Raw genomic sequence first — 24,191 nt, 5'->3', positions numbered from 1 at the left:
AGCTGGTAGAATCCAAAAGCCCTGTTCTAAGAGGTGGTACAGAGGAGTGGAAAGAGCTGGCACATGGGCCTGAGGTCGAATCCCAGCAGTGCCACTTAGTAGCTATTCGGGCTTTTAGTAGAAAAGCCAACCACTTCTCTTAATCTCAGTTTATTCACCAATGAGATGGGTATATGTTAACGCAACAGGATTATGATAAGGATTATCACACCCTAAGTAGATGTCTAAAAAAGGTTAGTCACCTTCAAAAGCTCAAAGTCTAAAAGATGAGCCTTCCATTAAGACTCCCAAAACCCTTGCTTCTGAATTCCCCAAAGCATGCGGCAATAGTCTGGGCCCATAAGAATTTCCTTTTTTTTTTAAAGGCAGAGTTAGACAGTGAGAGAGAGAGAGAGAGAAAGGTCTTCCTTTTTCTGGTGGTTCACCCTCCAAGTAGCTGCTACGGTCGGCGCATGCAGGGTGCAGGGCCCAAGGACCTGGGCCATCCTCCACTGGCTTCCCGGGCCACAGCATAGAGCTGGACTGGAAGAGGTGCAACCGAGACTAGAACCCCCGGTGCCGGTGCCACAGGCGGAGGATTAGCCTAGTGAGCCGCAGCGCTGGCCAAGAATTGCCCTTAAGCTAAAGTCTGTACAAAGTTGAATTCAAACTCCTCTCCTGCTCTTCCCTGACTATGCACGTGGAAATGACCACCACGACCCAGCATCCTGAATAAGGCCCAAGCATGCAAATGATCTTAGTCTCAAGCAGAAGTCATCATTTTTGTAATTCTAAGGGCTTGTCACCAACAGGCTGGCATCCACAGGGCTTCTCGCTTTCTACCCTTTGAATCACGAAACCACAGTTCGGGAAAAGATATTAGGGATAACCTCATTGCACCTGCCCCTCCTCTGGACAGCAGCTGCCAAGACCAGCAGTGTTCGGTGATGGATGCTGTTCCTGCTGATATTAAATGCATAATTAATGAAACCGTAAGAAGGAGACAAGGCCTGTTCCAGGCAGGGTACAGAGAGCAAATCCATTCTCACATGGGAGGGAGGAGAAGGTAAGAGAACAAAGATAAGGCTGAAAAATGATCTTGTTTTCTGGTACTTTTCAATAAATATCCATGGAAGCCGTATTAGAGAAGGAGACGTTTTATTTTGTAATGTTGGCCACTTTCCTGTTTTACAGAATCTTGCAGGTGTGACGGCCCCAGGCCAATGCTGGAGTGACCTTCTGGCTTCACAGTTTATCAAACACTGACAACAAATTCAGGGCCCTCACCATCGGCATCATCACGATTATTACTAGAAAGAGTTAACATTTATTAAATGGGTGCTATGCTTCTGGCACTATTCTAACTGCTCTTCTCCCATTCATTCACTGAACCCTCATAACAATCCAATAGGGTAGCTGCCATTAGTATTGGAGTTGAATACTGAGGAAACTGAGGAACAGAGAGGTAGAGTAATTTGCTTGAAGTCACACAGCTCCTAAGCTGAGAGACGCCCACCTTTTGGCATGTTTCCCGCATAGATTTTCTTCTGGGAAGACAAGATAAAACTAAAAGGAGGGCCTGAGGAACTGAGGACATACTTCTTTTGGTAAGTATCCCCCAGAGATGGTGGAGGGGGAAGGCAGGTCCGAGGCAGACATTACCAACAGCCACAGAAGAACAAACCGGCTTGCACTTTTATGGTCCAAACACAGCCACGGCTGGCCCATCCAGGAGAACAATGGCCTTATTAATTTCCCTGAAAACATCCGTAACTAGAGCCTGTGGGCATCTGGGCCACATTTGAAAGGAAATCAAACATTTCTCCTGATTCAGAGCAGCCAAAGTGTCACGTTGTGTTCCCATGTCAAAGATCTGTAATGCCAGGAGACACTCTCACCCAGACCCAGCTGCCAACCACCTCGGGCTGGATAAAGCTCCACAGCCAGCATGTGGCAGTGGCTCCCTGGTGGGCTCTGGTGTCAGCCACTGTGAGTGCCAGGCTGATGGACTCAGGCTTTCAAGTCATCACCTTGAGTCTTACTGCCCTGTATGCTTAGAGCAGACAGCACTGGTGACAGTAGCTACCTAGTTCTGGGGACTGAGAAAGGCACCCATCAAGTGCTTCTCGGGAGATGTGGCATGGATAAGCCAACAGCAGAGGGCTCTTCACCAGGCTTCTCATTATGGTTCAGTTGCATGGTTTGAACGCAAGGTTTTGTGGGAGAGTCCTGTTCAGAGCTAACGTTCATCCTTTCAGCCTCAACAAACGCTCGTCAGCCAGTGCTCTCAGCAGGGGGGATCCCTCAACCCTCAGGCAGACATCACCTCCTCCAGTGGACCTACTAGGTGCCAGGCATGGCAGATACGGTTGCTGTGAATACAAGGTCTTTGCGCTAATGAAGCTCATGTTGTACTGAAGGAAGGAGAGAAAACACGGGTGTAGACAAATAAGAACAATGATCGCAAATGACAGTGTTCTGAAGGGACTCCAACCAGCCAAGTGGTGGTGCACAGCCCTGGGTTGGGTGTGGGCCATCCTCAGAGAGGAGTCAGGCAGCGGGGAGGCCTCTTTGAGGGGGAAAGATTGGAATGGAAACTGGTGGGACCTCACCAGTAAATTTTCCCAGCAAGAACCTTCACACATTCCAGTTCTGAAAAAAACCTTATGACGTGGAAAAGGGATTCAGTGGATGACTCATCCGAGGCAGGGGTACTGTGTAGGCACAGCCTGAAGTTGCTCAGCTGGTGACCGTGTGATGCCCAGGCAGGCATTGGATGCCTCAGCCCCAGGCCCCTGGACTCAGTGACTGCTACTCCTGAGGACCCCATGGCAGCAGATCCTGGAGTCACAGATTTCCCTGGAATGGGATTGCCTTTAGGGGGCCTTCGCCCACATTGTCAATCAGATCTGGACTTTCATAGCAGGCTGTGGACCTGGAAGAGGTGTGCCACTCTGTCCCATGGACACAGTTTTAGGCTCATGAATCGCTTAGAAGGCCCAGGTCTTGGCTAAGAACCAAAAGTGACTTTGGGAGGGATCAGGAAGCCACAGAGATGTATTTGGTTTCGTTGACAATGAATGAATACCAGTCTCCTTGTTAGCACAAGATCTATCTACCATCATATTTGCATATGGTACTCAGTTAATGACTATTGCATCAGACCATGCTTGCAAAGCCTGAGAGCTTCCCGCACCACCCGCACCCCTCTGTGGAAGGCCCCGGAAACTCCTGCATCCTTTCCACGTGCTTTGGGAGGGACCTGATGGAGACATTAACCCCGAAATGCCAGAGCACCCCAGTGCAGCTCCGAGGCTGGCTGCAAAGTCTCACACTCACCTGGAACTCAAAGTTTGTGTGTTCTAGGAACTTCTGGTTCATGGTTTCTGCAAACTTGTTGATAGCTCTCAGGAAGACCCTGGAAGAGGGGAGAAAGTTATCTGGCTATCTGAGCATGCTCCCTCATGCCAGGGCTAAATTCCCTTCCCTCGCTCCTTGGAATAGCACAGGTGATACAGATTAACATCTACCCACACTCAAGTTATGGGGCCACGTTAGCCTTGTAAGAACCCCAGAACTGTCTGACCTCCTTTTGAAAACTCACACTGTCTTACTGTTGAAGATATTAGCAGTTTAAAGCAGAAAATTCATCCCACCCAGAAAAGCTCTAAAGAGAAATCTCCCCCTCCTAAACCAACAACAAACAACACACCATCAAATCCTACCATCTAGAGGAGGCTGTCGGAGACACTGTGATGAGCATAATCTCAAAGGTCTCCCTAGGAATATATACAAGAATGATATTTTAAGAATATCACTTTGATAAATGAGGTTACAGGATGAATGCTGTTTTGCAGCCTTTTTACTAAACGCCACATCGTGTGCTCCTTTCGTGCCGATGGATGCAGATATACATGATCCTTCTTAATCACTAAAGAGCACTCCATGGTAGGGATGGATCACAGCTTACTCAATCGGTTTCTTACTGATGAGGCTTTTTGCTGTTCTTCGGATTTTCCTGTTATAAGCAATTTTCCAATGATCACTCTTTTGCGTATAATCTGTAACTCTTGCACTGCTAGTTGTATGTAAGTCTAGCACGTGGAATTGTTAGTGCACAATATTTGATCATGATAATAGCAATGTGACTAGCTTATGTACTTAGTAAACAATACATTCTACTGATGCTTGATTTTATTTTAAATGTGGTCTTTTAAAAAAACTTGTGAGAGAGAGAGAGAGACAGACAGACAGACAGAGAGAGAACACACCTCTCTGCTGGTTTATTGGGGCAGGCCAAAGACAGAAGCCATGATCTCAATCCAGGTCTCTCATGCAGGTGACAAAAGCCCATCAACTTGTGCCATCGCCTATTGTCTCCCAGGGTCTGTGGGACAGCTCGTAGGAAGGTGGAGTCTGAAGGGGAGCCAGGACCAAAGCTTGGGCACTCTGTTATGGAAAGTGGGCATCCCAACTGGCAGCTTACCCATTAGGCCAAACGTCAACCCCTACTGTTATCCTCCAGTGTAAGTGTATAAGAAAGAATGGGGCCAGCATTGTAGCACAGAGTAAGCCACCATGTGTGACACCGGCATCCCGTACTAGAGTACCAGTTTGAGCCCTGACTGCTCAGCTTCTGACTGGGAAAGCAGCAGCAGATGGCCCAAGTGCGTGGGCTCCTGCACCCGTATGAGAGACCAGGATGGAGTTCCTGGCATCTGGCTTTGCCCTGGCCCAGTCCCAGCCATTGGGAGTGAACCAGTGGATGGAAGACTGCCTCTCTGTGCGTCTCTCTCTCTCTCTCTTTCTCTCTCTCTGTAACTCTGACTTCCAAATAAATAAATAAATAAATCTTTAAAAATATATGTCTTCCTGGACACTTCCTCCTCTCCTTCCTCCACACCAAGCTCTGCTAACTGGCCTTGCAGCCTCCTATCTCTTGACCCTTTATACTCAGGAGCTCCTGGCCCTAAGGAACAGATCCTCTCATGTCAATCACTGAAATCTACGGCTCCCACTACCCCCAGGCTAGGTACAAACTTTTTCTCTGACAGTCATAACGTTTCTGAACTGGACCTCAACGTTGGTTCCAGAGCTTCTCTCTCACTGTTACTCTGTGCTTCTGGCTGTTCCCTGGCTACCTGACCTTGTGCTTTCTTTGTGTCCATGCCCCTCTTCTAAGCTCTGAACATCAAAATCCTGTGTATCCCTCGTGGTCCAGGTCAAAAGCCTCCTCCTTCATGAAGTCTTCCATCATTCTCCCAGCCCCACGTGCTGCTACCTCCTCTCGGTCTGCACCCCTCTTATTCCCACACTGTATATTCTAGCTGTTTCTGTGCAGCTCTTTATGCAGAATCTCCTTTTTCACACCCCGAGCTTCTGCAGGGCAGGGTTTGCAGCATCTCTATGTCCCCTAAAGGATACTCACGCAATTTCCCTCCCCAACATTCCCCATGGGCTGGGATGACTTACTTGTGTGACGCAGGACTATCTGCCTCCTCTACTAGACCGCACTCTCCTGGGGACGAGCGCCTCCCTGCATGCTCCCGTGCTCTGCACTCCACGTGCCTGTGATTCCCCAATTCCATCTCCATGCCTGGCCTCGCCCCCTGAACACCAGCTTACACTGAGGCCTCTGTTCTAAATCTCTACTTGGGTGACTAATCAGCATCTCAAATTCACATGTCAAAAGCTGAATCCCTAATACCTGTCCTCTGACACTCTCCTCCCAAATATTCTTTCTGTAGTCTTCCCATCTAAGTTAAGAACAACTCCATTTGTCTAAGCTTGCAGAGGGGGAAAAACAGCTTTGGTAACGCCCCTAACCTTGCTGTTTCTCTCATACTCTGCCTGGACTGTCAGTACATTCTGCAGTACTTTCTAACTGCTTCGCCATCCTGCCGCCAACCTGAGCCAAGCCACCATCATTTTCTATCTGAATTCTAGCAGCTGCCTCATAACTCCCCCATGTCCTCCTGTGGCCAAGTTCTCTTTGGATGTATGTGCTTGTAAAATCTTAGTGATCTCGGACCAGATCTTACCCATTCTGTCCTACTGTTGAGGAACAGCAGTCAATCAGAAACTATTTGTCTACTGAGTGGCTGACCCAAGGAAAACACTCACTTGGGCTACCTGAGACTCCACGGGAAGCCAATAAAGTGCTGATGAGAAGACTATTGCTGTGAGTAGTAATTGTGGCTCAGTTCTGCTTGGGAACCTCTAAGTGACTTTAAACAATACAACTGCCTGTCAGAAGTGTCCCTCCCAAGCGCTGGAGAGGCAGGGCTATTTATACCACTAGTACTAGCCCCACCCTGGTTCAAAATTGCTCCAGTGGGTATTAAGTGGGTGGTTCTTCTGGCCTGCCCCACAGGTGGGCTTAGCACTGTGCAGTCAGAGAAAGCCCAGAGGAAAAAGAAGAAGGAGACTCTCAGCATGTGTGGGGTATAGCCATTGAAGCTGCAGGTGTGTTTCGGATGGGCCAAGAGTGTGGGAGGGTACCTAAAACATTTGCTACATCAGTCACTGCTTGCCAAGAATGCTGGGCCTGGTGTTCATTGCACACTTTACATGTTCGGTGAGCAAATACGTTGGTTTATCCTGGTGTTAAGATCATAGGATTTGGAGAAACATGCTTAACTGGGTATGATTTCTGGCTTTGCCACTTGCTAGCCGTGAGGATTTAGGATGTGTTAATGTCACCTCCAATGGCTTAATTTCCAGCAGTCATGTAACCTTCATGCTACAGCATCAAGATTTCATGGGCACACACATCATCAGTGCTGAGTGCAGTGCTTGGCACAGAGCAAAACACCAACACAGTAGCCGTGGCTGCTTCAGACCCCTTTGGATGGCATGACCAGGGGCCAGCAGTGAAATGGACAGACAGAGAGCAGGGAGCAGTTAACAACCAGTAGGAGGCCAGGAAGAACTTGAGAAAATAGAAATAAACATCCCCCTAAATACACCACCCCAACAACCTGTCAAAAAGTAAGATTTCTATGATTTTGCAAATGCATTGAGTGGCTGTCATATTGTATATAAACAACTTGGAATTATGGCACAACAATGAGGAATTTTATACAATCCTGGCAACAGCAAAGCTATCAGTAGTTCTAGTAACTACTCATTATTTTGATTGCTGGCCCAAAACTGTCTCCAGCTCTCAGGGGCTAGTACAGTGACCAAGAAGTGATGAGTCCCCCATGCTGATGACAGGGAGTGGTAGCAGACAGGGGATGGGGGAAGTGGATCAAGGATCCCCTCTCTGTCTGGATTCTTCCACAATCATACGTTGAGAATCATTTCACTTTGATTTGCTATGTGTGGGTTTAGAAAAGTAGACCTTTTTTCTCCTCTTTCTAGAAAAATAATTGTACTATTATGGTGAAATGAAAACATACTCAACTGTATGTTACTCTCAACAGTGAACTTGAAAGGTTGAATGCAGAATTCATTATGAAATCGCAGCCTAACAGTTCCTGCATCTCACCCATGATGCTTATCAAACTGTTATCACAGCCACAGTTATCAGCCACGTGCCAGTGTCTGTGCTAGGTGCGTGGCATGGATTCTTTCTTTCTTCTTCTAATTCTTAAATTAACTCTCTGAGTTTGATGTTGTTTCTATTTTACAGATATGAGTTTAGGGAACTTTCCCAATAACAGCCTATACATGTAGAACCAGGATTTAAATGAAGGTTTGCTGTCTTCAGAATCTAAATATTTAACTACTATGTTATTCTCTCCACAAGGAAATCTCTGTAATTTCGTTCAATCCAGGCTATGAGCTCACTTTATGAATAATAGCAAGGATGGGCATATCAGTGGTTATCATTCATATGCCCTGTGTTGAGTGCTGTACAGATATTATTTTATTTAATCTGACAAACTGAGGTAGGTGCTATGGTTACACCCAGAAGAGAATGAGCCTTGGAAAGATCCAATAACTCCCAACATTTGCACAGCTAATAAGCAGCAAGGTCCAGACCCATTTTCAGGTCTATCCTTAAAAGCCTTTACACTTAACTAGAAGGACACACTGGCTATGCCTAAGGCCAGCGTGCCATGGACAATGGCACTGGCATGCTTCTAGTCCTGTTCAACACGCACAGGGTACCTTTATACTTTGCCACATCATTCTGCTGCCCTGTGCATAGCTTAAGGAGCCCAGGGCCATCATGTGACTCAAGACAGTTTTCCATGGGCTGAGCAGCAATCTGTGGTGGTCATATGGGTGTTTCTGCCTGCTGGGGGCAGAGCCTGCACAGGAGTGTACATCAAATCCTTTTAGACAGTTTGAAAGCAGGGCAACCAGAAGAATGCAATGAACCTAAGCTCTGAGGAGAATCCATGAACAGATGATTCCCTGAGCAACCAGAAGTCATAAGCAACAGAGCAGGGAACAAGTTATGGTGAGCAGGAAGAAACCGGCAGAATGAGAGGACCATCTGAGGTTTGATATCCTGAAACTGTTGTGCTTCAGCTTGTACTGTAGCTACCAGTTGGTCCCCAGCTTCTTGCTTGCCATCATGGTAGAGCAGACCCTTGTCACAGTGGGACCCATGACTCTCTGTTTTACTTCCTCAGTAAGTCTATCTGCACCATAAGCACAACTCCTTGCCATGGAGCCATGAGTGGAAGGAGCACACAGACTCCTGCAGGCCCTAGAGAGAGCCTGCCAAGGATATCTTCTGACCTGCCAGTCTCTGAGCTGTGACCTTGGGTTGTTTGCTTGACCCCTGTGAATCTCAACTGACCCATGTTTAAAATGAACCATCTGTGAAGACAAAATGATATGCAGAATGTGAAGCCAGTGGTTGAGTGCCTTGGCACAGAGAAGTCCCCCATAAATGTCACTTGTTGTTAATGACCCACTACCTCACCTCCTAATTCTAGGACAGAAGGGGGGCTGGCATTGTGGCATAGTGGTTAAAGCTGCCACCTGCAATGCTGGCATCTCTTATGGGAGATGGTTTGTGTCCTGCTGCACCACTTCTGATCTAGTTCCATGCAAGTGGTCTGGGAAAAGCAACAAAAGATGGCCCAAGTTATTGGGCCCTGCTACACAAATAGACAACCCAGAAGAAGCTCCTGGAGCCTGGCTTTGGCCAGGTTCAACGATGGCAATCGCATCCACTTAGGAAGTGAACCAGTAGAAAGAAGATCTCTCTTTCTGTCTCTCCCTATCTTTCTGTAACTTGGGCTTTCAAATGAATAGATAAATTTTTTAAAAATTAGGGCAGGAGGACCCAAGGCTGATGGTGCTGTCATGAACTGATAGTGCTCTGATGAGACAACACAGCATAGGTACAAACCCACGGGTTTTGTGATGTAAATAAAGAGGGAATTGGAGGTAGGAATGTCCTTTGTGGTAAGGATCATCAAGGGAAGGGGAAGGTCTCTCTGGATCCCCTTCCCCTTCCACTGTGGCTCTCATGATGTAGCTAACTCTACCGACCAAAAGGTAAAGATGGAGGATAAAAGAGTTGGCCAGGGAACCAGGAGCTCTTATCCCTCCCCTTGAGACACTGACTATCCACGCGGCCTGTAAGATGCTTCACTCACAACACACACAATGTTCCATGCACTAAGAAGGTTGATGAATCAGCATATTTCAGCTTAGTGTCAGGGTCTGCTCACCCCAAGAGCCCCCCAACAGTTCCTGCATAATTTGGGGTTCTAGTTAGGGATGCAGTAGGCTCCTAGACACTGGAATCCTGCAGGCAGCTGGATGTTAGGATTAGGTATACAACGCTCGCTAAACAAACAAACAAACAAACAAAACTTAAATCAGGCCTCTCTCTGGGTGATTTGATTGGAAGAGGTGGAGAGTCCAAAAAGGAATCAGCGCTACACATTAAGGGAGTTGGGAGGAAGGAGAAATGGTGGCAGTGATTTTTCAGTACGTGGATGGAATCTCCATGTGACTGCTGTACACAGCTCTACAAGGCTCAACTCTTATGACCCTTCTATGTGACTACAATACTAGACTTTAAAACAATGTTAAAAATTTGTTGCTGGTAAAGATAGACAAGATACATTCCAGATTTGCTTCTTTTGTGAAGTATTTTGGATATACCCAGGCCATAGGAATGCACAACAAAAAAAAAGAGCAAACCTTTATAAAGTGCTTGTTATGTGCCAAACAGTGTTCTAACTACTTCATGCATATTATTTCATTTCAGTCCTCACCAAAAGTCCTATGTGATATATATTATCATTAGCCCCATTTTACAGTGAGGAAAACTGAGTCCACAGTAGTTAAGTAACTTGCCTGAGGTCATAAAACTATAATGATGAAGACAGGATTTGAACCTAAGCAGCCATAAGTCAACCTCTCTATGCTACCTCTGGACTCTCTCTGGGTCCTGAACTCATATCAGAGACTGGCACGTGGTCATATTTCCAAAGAAATATTTACTGTCTCCTCAGTTAGACTGGACGACTTCTGCTCTCTGGGACCATAGCTTAAAGGAACCTGGCCGCCCTCTAGAGTATGGATGCTCAAGACAGTCAATAAATATCTCTTGGTTGCTTGTATTTAGAGAAGCTGCAGAGATGTATATAGTTTCCTACGCCCCCTCAATATGTCCGATTTGCAGATGGAAGCAGGACAGAAAAAGGGTCTCTTGAGCATAAATTTCTTCACTAATAATATTGTAAAGACCTTGATCATTTAAAAATTAAATCAGACCTCACTGAATGCTGCAGATCACCAAAGAAAAACATGCTTCCAACAGGAAGTATTGCTTGAAGTAGACATGTGATTACGTATGCTTCCACACAGAGCACACAGCTGGGAGACAGTCAGGCCGGGAAAACTCTACTGCCTCCTCCAACAAACAGATAGACAACAGATGACAGACATATACACACGTGTAAGTCCTAAGTGATAACAGCAAGACTATAACAACATATAGATCACAGGCAGGGCAGGAGGAGGGGTGTGAAAGAAAGAAGGAGGGAAGGAAGGAGAGAAAGAAGGGAGGGAGGAGGAAGGAAAGAGGGGAAAAAATAGGCCCAGACTAACTGACCAATGGAGTTGGGCCACCTGAACGAGTGGAGCATGTTTGAAATGCTGTTTTAGAGAATGCTTCTCCGGGCAAAGTCATGACATGTGCTGTTTATTCAAATTATCTTGAAATCTTCCACTAAGTAGCTGAATGATCTTGGAAGGTGGTTTCACCTCTGTGAGCTTCAGTAATTTTGCAGGGTGAAGTAGTAGGGGTTAAGAACTTGGGCCCTGATCAAATGGCTTCTCTGGTTTTTTTTAATCAACAGTGCAACACTGAGTAAGCCACTTAGCTCTCCTGCGCCACGGCTTTCTCACATGCACACATTAAGTACACATTATTATAACAGCTCTACACCACAAAGTTGTTGTGAGGATTAAATGAGCTAATGCATGTAAAGCATTTACAACAGTGATGGATCTAGGTGTTTAATAAATGTTAGCTATGATAACATCACAGAAGAAATGGAAAAACAGCGAGAAGATTTCAAGAGCTCCATAAATAGAAGGGATTATTGTGGCCAGAGGATGAAGGAAAGCCACAAACTAGGCTATGTGGCTTCAAGGAGAGAGAGTAGCCGTCTTTTGTGGTTGACATTGGCACACGCTTCTCTACTCTCAGGCTTAGTGCATTGTTCCCACACGGTGATGGTGACGCCAGCACTTACTGAGTTTTTCACAGACACCAGACACTGTGCTAAGGAGAAACTCATTACACATATGCACACACACACACACATACATACACACATGCACATTCCATACACACACACACACACACATACACAAATCCCATGGAATGTAGTCTACCATTATCCCCATTTTACAGATGGGGAAACTGATATTCCAAAATGTGAAACGCCTTCCCAAGAAAGGGAAAATGGCAGAACTGAGGTGTCTGATGCTTTGGCTGTTGAAGATTGTAACTTAAAGAATTTTTGATGGAAAAATTAAGAATTCAGTTGATCCTTCACAGATACAAATATTTCTATTTAGGAGACAATTACACATTCTCAGGTTCCTTAGGAAGTTACATTACTCTAATTTTCTAGGTGTAAAGAAACAAGAACTATCGTATCACTTCTGAGAGCCTATCCCCTAAATGGGGAAAGCCTATAGAGAGCTGGGCGTTCAGGAGGGGATGTGTTCCCAGGCACTCCCATGAGGATAAGCTTGTTTCTTCCACAATGAGTCCAGGCGGCTCAGAAGGGAGACTTTTCTAGGTAGGGCTTCAGTCTCTCTGACATAATGGCAGTGATGGGCATCAGCGAATTTGCCTATTCATAAGCTATCCCTCTTCTTGGTAACAAATCCAAGATTTTCCCTTGGAGATCCACTCCCTGTGCTTCCTCCCTTTGTGGGTCTGGTAAAACTGACAACACCATTTCAGCTGCAAAGGCAGGTCATTAAATCCAAGCCTGACTAAGCGCACATTTCATTCTGCTGGCCACAGGGTCTATGAATGGGCATGGGGCCCAAGCCAGACCTTTCAAAAGTAACTTGGAGACTTTTGATATACCTATTTTTTTCTATTGGGGCTTAAAATCAAGCAAGATATTTATCTGCAATATCTAGAGCCCATGTCCCTCACAATAAAAGAGCATATGCTGAGAATGAAGTCAACAGAGAGAAAAGAGACAGGGACACAGATTCTCCATCAGTATTTGAACACTTAGATACATCCATCCCTGAAGGCATACTTTGGGGTTCTATCAATTACATGAACTCCTTTTGATTAGGCAAAGTTAACTTGGATTCTCTTTTAAAAATCCCAAGCAACAAGTACCCTCTATAATAAACACAGAGTTCACTATACATATTTATGAATGTCAAGTTCTATACTGGAAACACAGATTATCAACTGCCTTCAAGAAGTCCGTTCTTTAATGGTAGAAACAGTTATATGGAGAGATAATCAAAGTGGAGTTAGTGCTAGGCAGAGATAAGTAAGCAAACACAGAAGAGGACAAAGTTCTACTATGAGGGAGTCCTAGGGTACATGACATGGGGACGCTGTGGTCAAGAAACACGGATAGTTTTGTGTGGAGACCTGGAAGGGCCATGGTTTATGCAAAGTCATGGAGATATGTGCAAGTAGTTAATAATGAGAAGCTGAGTGAATCCAAAAGGTGGGATGAGAAGAAAATGATCACTGCTACATCTCCCAGGTACTTTGAGTAATTTGGAAAAACTCAGTTAAGGGACATGCACGCAGCTTAGGAGGCAGCAACAACCCCTATTCAACTTAACCCAACATCGACACATGGTATGGTTAGCTACATAATTTGTGGGGGCCCAGCGAAGAAAAAAATTGGGCTCTCTCATTCAAAAAATTATTAAGTGCTACAAGATGATGACACTGGAGCATTAAACCAAACAGGGGATGTTCAGAGCATGGGATCTCTGTGACTGCACTGGCCTCAGGTCAAGGAAGTTGCTCTGGATTAGGGTTAGGGAGGGACCAGCCTCTGATCCCAGTACAGAAGCCAGCTTCCCACCTGTGTGATGGGAGTGAGGGAGTCGGGGACTGGCCAGCTCAGGCTGAGAATTCTGATGCTCTTATCACTGGACTAATTCCTCTCTTCCTACCACAAACAGATGCACAGACAGATATTTCTTTCTGCCTCAATAAACTTCTCCCCCTTTCCACGGGCCCTTAAACATGGCCCAAGAGCACTGTGAGCAAATGTGGCTATAAAGTCACATGGCTGGGCACTGAGGCATCCAGGCGGTGGCATAATAGCTTTTCAGGAAAGAACTGGAAGGTAAGGAGTGGGGAGGGGCATCTGGGCTTAGAGGCAGCTCCTAGGTAAAAGTGAGACAGAAATTCCCAGATTGTACCCAATGACAAAATCATTAATATATAAATATTTTTAGTCTTTCCTCTTTCCCTTCACTAAAGAGAATTCTGCTTTTGCCTGTTCAATTTCTCCCCTCTGGGGATAGTCTGTCTTTGACAGCCAATGCTTGGCTTTGTGACACAGAACAAAAGCAATAGGTAGAGGAAGATAAAACTAGAAGCTGATAGGAGATGAAGGGCTTTCCATGTGAAGGATCTAAAACAAATATAAGACAATGCAAGGAGAGAAAGAAAGGATAGAGAGAAGCCACGAAGGCCCTGTGGAAAAAGAAGTCACGGGTAGGGGTCGAGAATAAGGTCCCAAGAGAAGCTCGGGAAATCAGGGCATGTGGGAGATACTGAGACCCAGGGGACTGGAAAGGCAGTTAGAAAATATCGCTGAGTCTTCCGATTCGAATTTCACTTTGGCAAAATTATATTAAACATAAAGTAGTAAAAACTGAAACAGTTTATAATTACTTTTCTTTCCTTCTGTGTTGGGCCATGTAGGAGCTGACTGCAGTGTACATGTGGCTGTACACGTCGGCTACTTGGATCACACTGATATTCCATGAGATGTTTATAGGTATTATGTATATATATAGAAGCACAACAAATACACACCAAATGGTTCCATGTGCAAATAAATCTGTGAAATGCTGTATGCTAAATCTCTCTCTGTGTCTACAGGCATAGGTACCCCCCTACACTTTCCAGATCTTATCTAAGTCCTCCTCACAGAACATCACATTAGCATATTAAAAACTCTGAGCTCTCCTTGCAGTACAGAAACCCATTCAATGGTGCTTCCTAAACATATCTTACTGTATGTCCTTTCCCAAGCTCTCTAACCTCCAGAGCTCGGGGAAGGCTTCACAGACAAGCTGTCAACTGTCAAGCTTCCACTGTGAATTGAGGAGTAAAGAAGTTGGAGGGGGAAGATTTGAGTAGCTTCAACTGAGGAGGGGTTCTCCCTTGGGTTTAAATATAGAAAGAAAAGATCTGGCAAAATTTTAATTTCTTTTCACCAGGGAAGATACCCACCTTATCCCTCCCAGTGATGTCTAAAGTGAGTGATGGGTAAGACGGTTTCTTGGAAGTAAGTGAGCTCACCTGTTCTGGACCATGCTCATGGCCATCCAGTCCACTGGGTACACATTCTTCCCAATGAGGTCCTTGAACATAATGAAGGTCTCCATCAAGAAGTCCTGAAACAGCACAGCAAAACACATCTGTCACCCTGCATATGGGCCCTTACTGAAATTCTCCAGACCTTGGAGGGACAGAAAGGGAAAGCATATCGCCTTTCATTAAGTCAATTCAATGAAACACCTAGCACCGGATTTTTAATGGGAGCTTAAAAGTTGGCTACCGGGAACTTGTTTCACAAATACTAGTGGAACATAAATATAGAATGAGAAAAAAACTCTCAGAAGAAGGCACTATTAATTCTTTGAGAATAAAGAAGTAGATGTAGTTGGTGATGTGGCAACCTTATAATCATCCTCCCAAATATGTATTTGAGAAAGAAATAATCTGCACCATATGAAAGCATCTCAGGTCATTGAGCAAGCAAACTATTATTTAAAATAACATCTAATTAGCAGTGTTGTAAGCACAGATAATTCATACATCACACAACAAACATGAGCAGATTAGAGCAAGACAGTGAAAAGGGTGATTTTTCCTTCCCATCTTTGGAGAACACAAATTTAAGACAAACCCAGACAGCCAAGACGGGCACTGCGATTGTCTTCAGCTAGAGGCCATGAAGCCAGTCCACCTGAATGCTTCAGGAAAAACTTAAAACCCAGAGCAAACGTATCGGAGTTTTTTTCCACAAGCTTGTGATTGTCAAATTATTTTAACAGAATTCTTTGTTCAATGAAAATCTCACTTGGAACCCAATGTATAAAATGGACAAAAGTACAACAGCTCTGGTTGAAGTATGCGTGTGTGTGTGTGTGTGTGTGTGTGTATCTGTGCGTGTGTTTGTTATAATGAGTAGTGAGGTTAGGGGGAACATAATCTGAAAATTGCTGCTTTAAGCTAAATTGCAAACTTCTGGAAATAGCGTGGTTCCTTTCCAGAAATCTTTGCTTCTAGGGAAAATTACCTCAATGCTCTAAGTCCCAGTTTCTGAATCAGCAGAATGGGGCTAATATGTGCCTCTAAGGGTAGAGACAGAGAGTAGCCTCTGACTGTGAGGTTTAACTACATACTGTCCATGACACTTAGTGCAGAGCCTGGCCCCCATAAAATGCTTGTTGAGGCTTGATGATAGTGACAGATATTATTATTCATCCCTGATGTCACCTGGGGAAGTGTGGCTATCATCAGAGGCACACCCCCTTCCTATGGGAATGGAGAAGGATTCTGGCTCCTGGATGGACCATGTGCCTTCTGAATGAGATGATGCAGTATGGGCTAAGAATTGGAGATGAAGTTCAAATTCTGCCTCTGCCATATACTAGCTCTGGTGCCTTGTGCATGCAGATCATAGACCTGTAAAATGTGACTTCAAACACTGATGCCATACTATTGTGAGGATGATATATGAGCATGTACCTGTGTAGTAAATAAGAATTCTCTTCCCTACCTTACTTTCCATAAAACCTTCCTTTCACAGAGGATCAAAATTTAAGAATCTGGATTTTTATTTCTATTATTTCTATCTGGATTTTTATTTCTGAATATAGGAACTTTGTGAGGAGGAAGGGAGCTGGGGTTATTTGACTTTGATTTTTTGCATATTTAGAAAAAGGCTCCATTTCTTGCCAATCCTACTCAAATGGGTGGCTGAATGGATAAAGGAATAGGGCCCTGGTGTCCAGATGTTGTCCTTTTTGTGGGCCATTCTCTGAGGCTGGTCTTGTTCAGGTGCCCCTGGTTACTCTGATGAGAGTTGAGAGGACTCCTGAATCTGGCAGAAGTAAAGAGACAAGACAGAGCTGACCAGGCTGAGAGCACTGCTGAGACCAGGCTGGGCTCCATGCTGATGAGATCATCTGCTGCACAGCTGTGAGTGCAGAGCACAGGCAGATAGCCCTGTAGTACATGAATCCCGAGAGACTAGAGGAAGAAGGGGCTCTGGGACCAACTTCCTCTGTGTATTTATTATCATACTATAACAGCACATATCTTTTAATGAGCGTTTACTACATGAGCTATTGTACTCTCATGTGACTGCATCATAACTCCATGACATCAATGATATCCCCACTTTACACATGGGGATATGTAACGGAAGTTAGCTTGCCTATGCTCATACAGCTAACCAGTGACAAATCCAGGATTCAAATCTAAGACTGTGTGACTCCACGACTCATGCTCTTAAGCTCCAAAGTGTGTGTGATTCATGTTAAGGTATTATAGATGACATAGCAGCCATTCAAATCCTATCTCTGACATGGACAGAAAACATGTTCCAGGCAAAAACTGTATAAGAAGTAGGGAACCAGACATGCATGTTTGAAAACTTAAACCCAGGAACATACTCAAGATTTGTGGGGAGACATTGTTGACCTGAACTCACAAGAACCAGGAGCATGACATGGCTCCTCGTTCCATCCCCACACGCATCCTGCAGACTCACCACAAGCTCCGAGCTGGTCTGAAAGGTCTCAATGTAGAAGGAATAGTGCTGGTCACCCATCTGGTTTAAGATGGCTGTCATACATGCCACAAAGTGACTCTGCAAGAGAAGAAGAACAGCACATGAACTGATGGAAAGACAGCCATGGGATTCATCTCCATGCCCTTTGCTTCAAATTGGAAAACACTCAACCAGCCTAGGCAAGTACACTCAGCTCACCAGATCAGCGTGTGGAATTTCCCTATGAGGAAATGTTTCCTTACAGCTCATTCACTGAGACAGCATCAATTCAACAACTGTTGTGTACCTGGGACTGTAATAGGAGCTCCAGATGTAGAAGTAAGGCCTGACCCATTACCTTTCTTGCTACTTGTGCATGGAGAGAAGAGCACAGTGCGGGTGTTGGGAGATTCATCCTATGTCAAGGTCCTGGAGACAATGTCATTTTCTGACAAATCATTCTGTATGTGCAAGTTCCAATTGTCTCATCTGTAAAATGGGCCAATAATCCATTTGTATGGACTCCAGGGGAGTATTAAAAGGGAAAGATGACTTCTAAAGCACCTGGAAATGCATGGAAGTTTTCTGCTGTGAGATCAGTGGATGGATCACCATGAAATCAGATTAGGAGAGATCCTAGCACCTATTAGGGTTAGCACTTGTAAAGAGCTGTGGTGGATCAAAGAGATGGGAGGAGATGGCCTTTGCTCTATGGTCTAGTTGGGAATGCACAATTGACATCTGTGAGACAAAGAGCCCGGGGCTCATGATGTGTGAGGCAGATCCAAGACCAGATGGATTCAGGCAAGAGAGAACTCGAGGTGGGGACTCACAGAGGAAGGGGATGTGCAATCTAGATGAGAATCTACTCTTACCATCTTCTACAAAAACCCATGTGGCTGCCATCTTGGCCGGAGGGAGCCCTGCTAGAGCTCAGCCCAGGGGGAGGCTTGCAGCAGGTGACTTGCCTGGTGAGATCTAGGTATCTCCAGGGACCACCAGATAGACAGGCTGAAAAGTATTATATTCGGTCCAAAAAATGAGTTTGGCATCATACACTATTGCATTTGTTTAAACACTTTTGTCAAATTCTTTTTAGCAAAAAAAAAAAAAAAAAAAAAAAGCGTTTGTTAAAAAATTTTTAACAAAAAAATTTTTTCTTAAAAAAAGTATATATATTATACTTCATATTTTCCATGTTATAGTCTTATTTGTTTATATATGCAGATGTGCGTGTATGCATAACAGGCTTACAGTTTAATTTCAGTGACAGAGAAATAATCTTACTGACCCCAGCAAGCCCCAGCACAGGGAATTGTGGGTAGCTGAATGTTTCTCAAGCTCTCATTCCCCAGAGCAGCTCCTAGAAAGGTGAGTTCCCCTTTGCATCCATGTTCTTTCGAATTACAAAGTTAAGAACAGTGTGCTTTCCCTGTCAGCAGGACCACCTACACCATTTGTAAGGCCAAGAACAAAATGAAAATGCAGGGCCTTTATGAAAATGATTGAGAACAGCCACATGGCCCTCCTAAGCAAAGGGCACTTGTCTAACCACGCAGGCCACACACCCAGGAGGCTGGCCCTGCCTGCTGGTCACCACCAGATTCGCACACTGGAAATGTTTAGGAAACATGCGCATCCAGCAGGGTGCACAAGGCAGGGGCTCTCAGGAGCAATGGCAGTGACGTTTTGTTGACGAGAATCTGCAGCCTTTACACTGGCCTGGTCTCCCTGACGATCCGGACAGTAAAATTCTCTCTCCGTCTCAGGCCCCCAGAGGTTGGAGGTGAGTTTGTGAAATATCCACCCCTTTCTAACCAGATGGAACACCCCCATTAGGGTTAACTTAACTAGGTATCACTCAGACCAAGGAATGAGGTTGATTATTGTTTCTAATTCCGAGCAGGCTGAAGGCATGAACGGAGCAATCTTAGCAACTGAGGGATGTCAGGGCGTGCTGTGCATGCACGCAGGCATGTGTGTGTGCGCACATGCACATGAGCGTGTTTCCTCTACTCCCTCTATCTCTCCTAGCGCTTCCTTAAAGAATTCAGCCTGTGGCCACTAGAGGTCTTTTCTTTTCACATGGTGCTGCCGTGCAGTTTGTTCGGCTTTTTATTTATTCCTACGTGAGCAGACCCACTACACTTCTTGCATATAAACAGTGAAAATTACAACAGAAAGGACTGATTTTTCCTTCTTTTGGAGTAATTCTGCTGCTGGTCAAAGCCTGACTCCTTGTGCAAGGCACGGGGATACCGTCGGCAGGTAATTCCACTGCTTCAAGGTAAGAGATGTGGGTAGGTTTTATTTTTTTTGTGATCTATGATCCTCTGTGAGAAAATGCTAGCATCTCTTGAACCACAGTTTACTTTTAAAGCTTTGGCTTAAATGAGTCCTGGGATTGTGAGCTTGTGTGTGTGTGTGTGTGTGTGTGTCGGTGTGTGCTGGTGTGTGGTGGACAATCCACCATTGTCAGAAATGCAGGCTGCCCCAAATGCATAGATATGCAATGCTTGTTATTTCCAATGGCTTGATTTGAATTTGAAGGTGAAAAAAAAAAGCAAAAAGAAAGCTTGGACGCTCGTGTTGCCTGGAATTACCTCGAGAAGGCTGCATTGTTTTAAGCTTTGCTTAGTGAAACTTCCATGCTTCATTTTACAAGAAAAAAAGGGGGGGAGGGGGCCTTCCAGTCCCTGTCTACAGAGAGTGACCACTGTAGGATAGAAACCATTAGCTTTTTATTAGGAGTTGGTCAGCGTGCTGTAGTTTACTGATCAATCAAAATCACTTTTACCGGCTTGCTAATTTCTTCATTCTAACTATCACATAGAACAGCCCAGCTGGGTGCCTTTCTGTACGATTTGTAGTGCAATGTGACTGAAGTTTGGACAAGTTACCTGCATTTGGCTGCTAATGACAAAATGACAGTGTTTTGCTTCCAATACGGAGCATATTTTTTTCCTACAATGGTGTCTACCTCAAGTTGGTATCAGATCTGTGGGAAATCACACCGATGTGGCTGACTGAAACCTGAAATGCAGTGAGATGCCGGCAGTTTTGTATTCAGAAAAGGCTCTTCTCTGTCATTTGGATTGAAAGGAAGAAAGAGCACACCTCTGTCACACACTGATAGAATGATGGAGAGCATGAGGCTTCTCTGATGTGCATCCCTGTCCCAGTAGCACCCTCAGTGGCTCGCTCCCAGCCCTTTCTCCAAGTTTGAGCCATACTTCCACATCCATCAAGCCTTATAATTTCAAGAGACATAGGAATTGGGGGGTGATCAGGCTGCTTTTGCACTAGCAACTCAAGCAGCCCTAACATTGACACTGTTCAAACTTTATAGTGTAGGAGCTTGAACTCCCAACCCTGCCAACCTCTAGAAAAAAGCCTGAATACCGCATGGGGAATGGAAGGGTGGAGGGATTCCCTGTAGTCCAGGCTAGCGAGAACCCCCTCATTCCATCCCTGGCAGAAATGCTGTGATCAACATATATTTACTATCAAGTTGTGAGGCAGCCACGCATCCAGACCCAAGCAGCACGCCAGGTGCCTGGATAGGAAATTGCTCCTTAAAACAGAATACCAGGGGGACCTGCATATTCAGTCCCAGAGAGAAATCGTATCTGAGACTCTGGCGCAAACCAGCCAGAATCACCTCGCTCCAATCGGGGTGGTTTAAAATGTGCCTAATGAATCACAGCATGAAGAGACATGGTTTAAAACTAGGTCAAACGTGTAAAAATAAGTACAATCATCGCAGGCACTTGGCGGATGAGGGGCTACTTAATGCCTTGAGTGGCAGGGCTTATTTTCCATATAGAATGCTTTTCAGCCATCCAAGACAATCAATCCTTTTAATTAATTCAGCCTGTCAGGATGTAGAGAGGTCTTGCCCACCTGGGAGAGAGCTGACGCTCCAAAGGAAAACAGTCAGGGTCTCTTTACCGTGTGATGGCGAAAGAGAGAAAAAGAGAAGCCCAATATTGTTGGGATCAAAATTAATCAGCTGGGATAGCAGGTGATTGCCATCAGGAGAGCGGCCCTCCCAAAATCATTCTACTCCCTTTGTATTTTTAAAAATGTCATCATCATATTGATAATGCCAATAGTTTTGATGCACAATATTTAACTTAAACATATCCATTTAACAACCTCTGATGGAAGCACAAATACACACACACACACACACACACACACACAGCCAGAACTCCCACAGTGCCAAGTGCTTGAGGAAAAGACCATCAGTTTGTTCTGCCTTGGAAACAAACAAAATTGGGGAGAGGGGCATAGCTGCTGCTGACACATCCCCCACTCACCTGAGATTGGTGGGAGTGATGAGATCGCAGAGGGAGGGAAAGATCCAACTTCGGGAGCTTGCTACCTAAATGCCAACATTACTATGCGATACCAGCTGGTGACACGTTGCTATAGTAACTTCAAATAATGTGCGCGACCAAAATAAAATAAAATATAGAAAGCACCAAGGAGAGGAGATGAGGGAAAGCTTGCATGCTGAGGGAGGCTCATAGTGAGATGAAAAGTTCTTTCTATGAGCCCTCCTTTGGAGACTAAGAGTGGCCAAATGCCACTCTCAGGATGCTTCTCTATTCAGCCCCATGTCTGCCATGTGATTATATAACAGATTTTATTCTTGGATGAAATTGCTGTTGTCTGTGTGGATCCAGGACTAGAGGTGGGAGGCACTGGTGTCAAAAAAAAAAAAAAAAAAAAAAATAAGGACTCTAAAACCCATTCATCTTAGAGCTATATCAGGCCGCTCAGAGTTGTAATTTGGAGTGATGTCTGGGAAAATTAAGGTGTGCATTCTGTCCTAGCAACCACCAAGCTGCTGGCACTGTATTAGGTGTTGAGGGTGCAGCAGGGAGCCGAATAGACAAGGTTATGCTCCAAAGAGCTGACATCTGGGTCTGCAGGATGTAGAATGTTAAAAGCGGAACGTCCAGGAGCCAGACAGCCTGATTCAAATCTCAGCTCAACCTCTTAGTGCTGTTTTGACCTTGAGCAGGGTCCTGTGCCTTAGTTGACTCATTTGCACATGGGGATAAAAATATTCCTTACTTTGTGTGGTTTTGGTGAGAATTAAATTAGTTTGTGCAAACAGCTTAGAACATAGAAAGCCCTCCATAAATATCAGCTATTGTTATTTTTATTATTGTCTTGTTGCTGACTCAGGTCCAGAGAAAATAGGCAGATTAGCCAATTAAAATCCCCTACCTGGAGGGAGGAAATGATTACTCCACCTACCTATGACTGTCTACGGTCGCATCAACTGCTCCCAATCACAGCTGGCGACATGTAGTTATCTGCCTTTCTACTCTGAACAAGACTCTCCTTGGCTACCTGCCTAAAGTTCAGCTGTTTAGTCAATCTAGTATGTGCTCTTTGGAGCAGAGCATGTCGGGAGATTTCTTTAATTTGGAGACAGTTGCTGGCAGATAAGAAAAGTGACATCAGTGCCCAAATTGTTCCAAAGCATTTTATACAACTGTGTTCATCAAAAACTTAGTCCACCAGCTGTTTGGCTTTTGGAGGTCCTTCCCTTTGTGTGCAGTGTCATTCTGTGGTGACCCCGGGTGTTCTGCTTAGTGATGGAGTCACACAGGCCCTCTTCTTCTAGGGAAGCTTGCGGTGGATGGGAACAGATCCAGAGGGTTCCTGTGATCTGCTCCATGTCACAGGCGCAATGTCCCAGGGAGACAGAAAGGTGCCGCTTGGGTGTTGTGTGTGTTGGATGTGCCCTCCCATGCTCCATCTATACAACGTGGTGGGGCCAGGGCAGTTATCCGTGGGCACCTCTGCCTGACAATGCGGGTAGCAATGCTGAATCAGTTCCCAGGCAGGAACCAGAGCCAGAACCTGGTGTCTCCTCCAAGAGCTGTCCTCACCCACAGGAGCAGGAAGGAGGCCTAGCAAGGCTGCTTTCATCAGGGCTGGCAGAGCAGCCTCAAATTGTCCCAGTCTTCCTTTGAAACCACTGCCTTCTGATCCTGGTCGGAGCCTGGGCTTGTGGCTCTCTAGTGTGAGATCACTTCAAATAACCCGAAGCATACACGGGGACGTTTAACCCCACGGGGAGATGGAAGGAAACCAAGTCCCATTCATGTCTGCCTTGTGCCCAGGAACCCATCTCCATCATCTCACTGAATTCTCTCAACAATCCTGTAAGGTCAGCTGTTTACCCATTTTACTGTTGAGGAAACTGAGATGCCCAGACGTCGAGACCCTTGCCTAGAGAGGTGTCTAGTATGTGATGGTCCTGGAATTAAAATCTGGGCATTTCTAACTCTAAACTCTGTATTCTTTTCATAAACTCATGCCATCTCCCATGTCAGCACTGCTGGCTCCACCAGGGTATAATTTTTTTGTCCATTTATTCATTACTGCATTGCTAGAACCTAGAACTGAACTTGCATACCACATGAAACCAATAAGCATTTCCAGATGAAAGATGGAATTTATTATAGCATCCCCATCTCTGAAAGAATATCACAGGGGCCCTTCCACATGCCATCTCCAAAAAGTTAGGTTCATGAATTGACCAGCTTTGCCTTAGGAAAGGCCAGAAATGAAAGAATTTTTGTGCTACCTTTTGTTCTCCCTATTCCATCAAGCCAGAGTGAGACAGTGCTTTCATACATTCCCTGATAAAACAAGTATTACTGTGAACTAAGAGGTGCCAGGCAGGGTTCTAGGTGCTGGAGGCACTGCTGTGGGCCAAGTTAAGAATGTATGGCCTTG

The 24,191-nt window shown here is 45.1% G+C and overlaps 1 protein-coding gene across 2 annotated transcripts in view; it reads right to left on the bottom strand.

The window, feature by feature from the left end:
• The window catches only part of DOCK2 (dedicator of cytokinesis 2), a 430,360-nt gene that overhangs the window by 78,261 nt on the left and 327,908 nt on the right, over positions 1-24,191 (bottom strand). For both annotated transcript variants that reach the window (XM_017341248.4, XM_089335064.1), the window contains 3 exons: positions 17,427-17,525; positions 14,945-15,039; positions 3,319-3,397 (listed from right to left, as the gene is read on the bottom strand). In XM_017341248.4, coding sequence (XP_017196737.2) covers positions 3,319-3,397; positions 14,945-15,039; positions 17,427-17,525 — 273 coding nt within the window. The remainder of the gene's footprint in view (positions 1-3,318; positions 3,398-14,944; positions 15,040-17,426; positions 17,526-24,191) is intronic.

This window comes from Oryctolagus cuniculus, chromosome 6 (assembly GCF_051225735.1).
Source record: "Oryctolagus cuniculus isolate XC-2025 breed Fujian yellow rabbit chromosome 6, ASM5122573v1, whole genome shotgun sequence".
Classification (NCBI taxonomy): Eukaryota; Metazoa; Chordata; class Mammalia; order Lagomorpha; family Leporidae; genus Oryctolagus; species Oryctolagus cuniculus.
The sequence above is the reverse complement of the archived record's forward strand: the minus strand, read 5'-3'. Positions and strand labels throughout refer to the sequence as shown.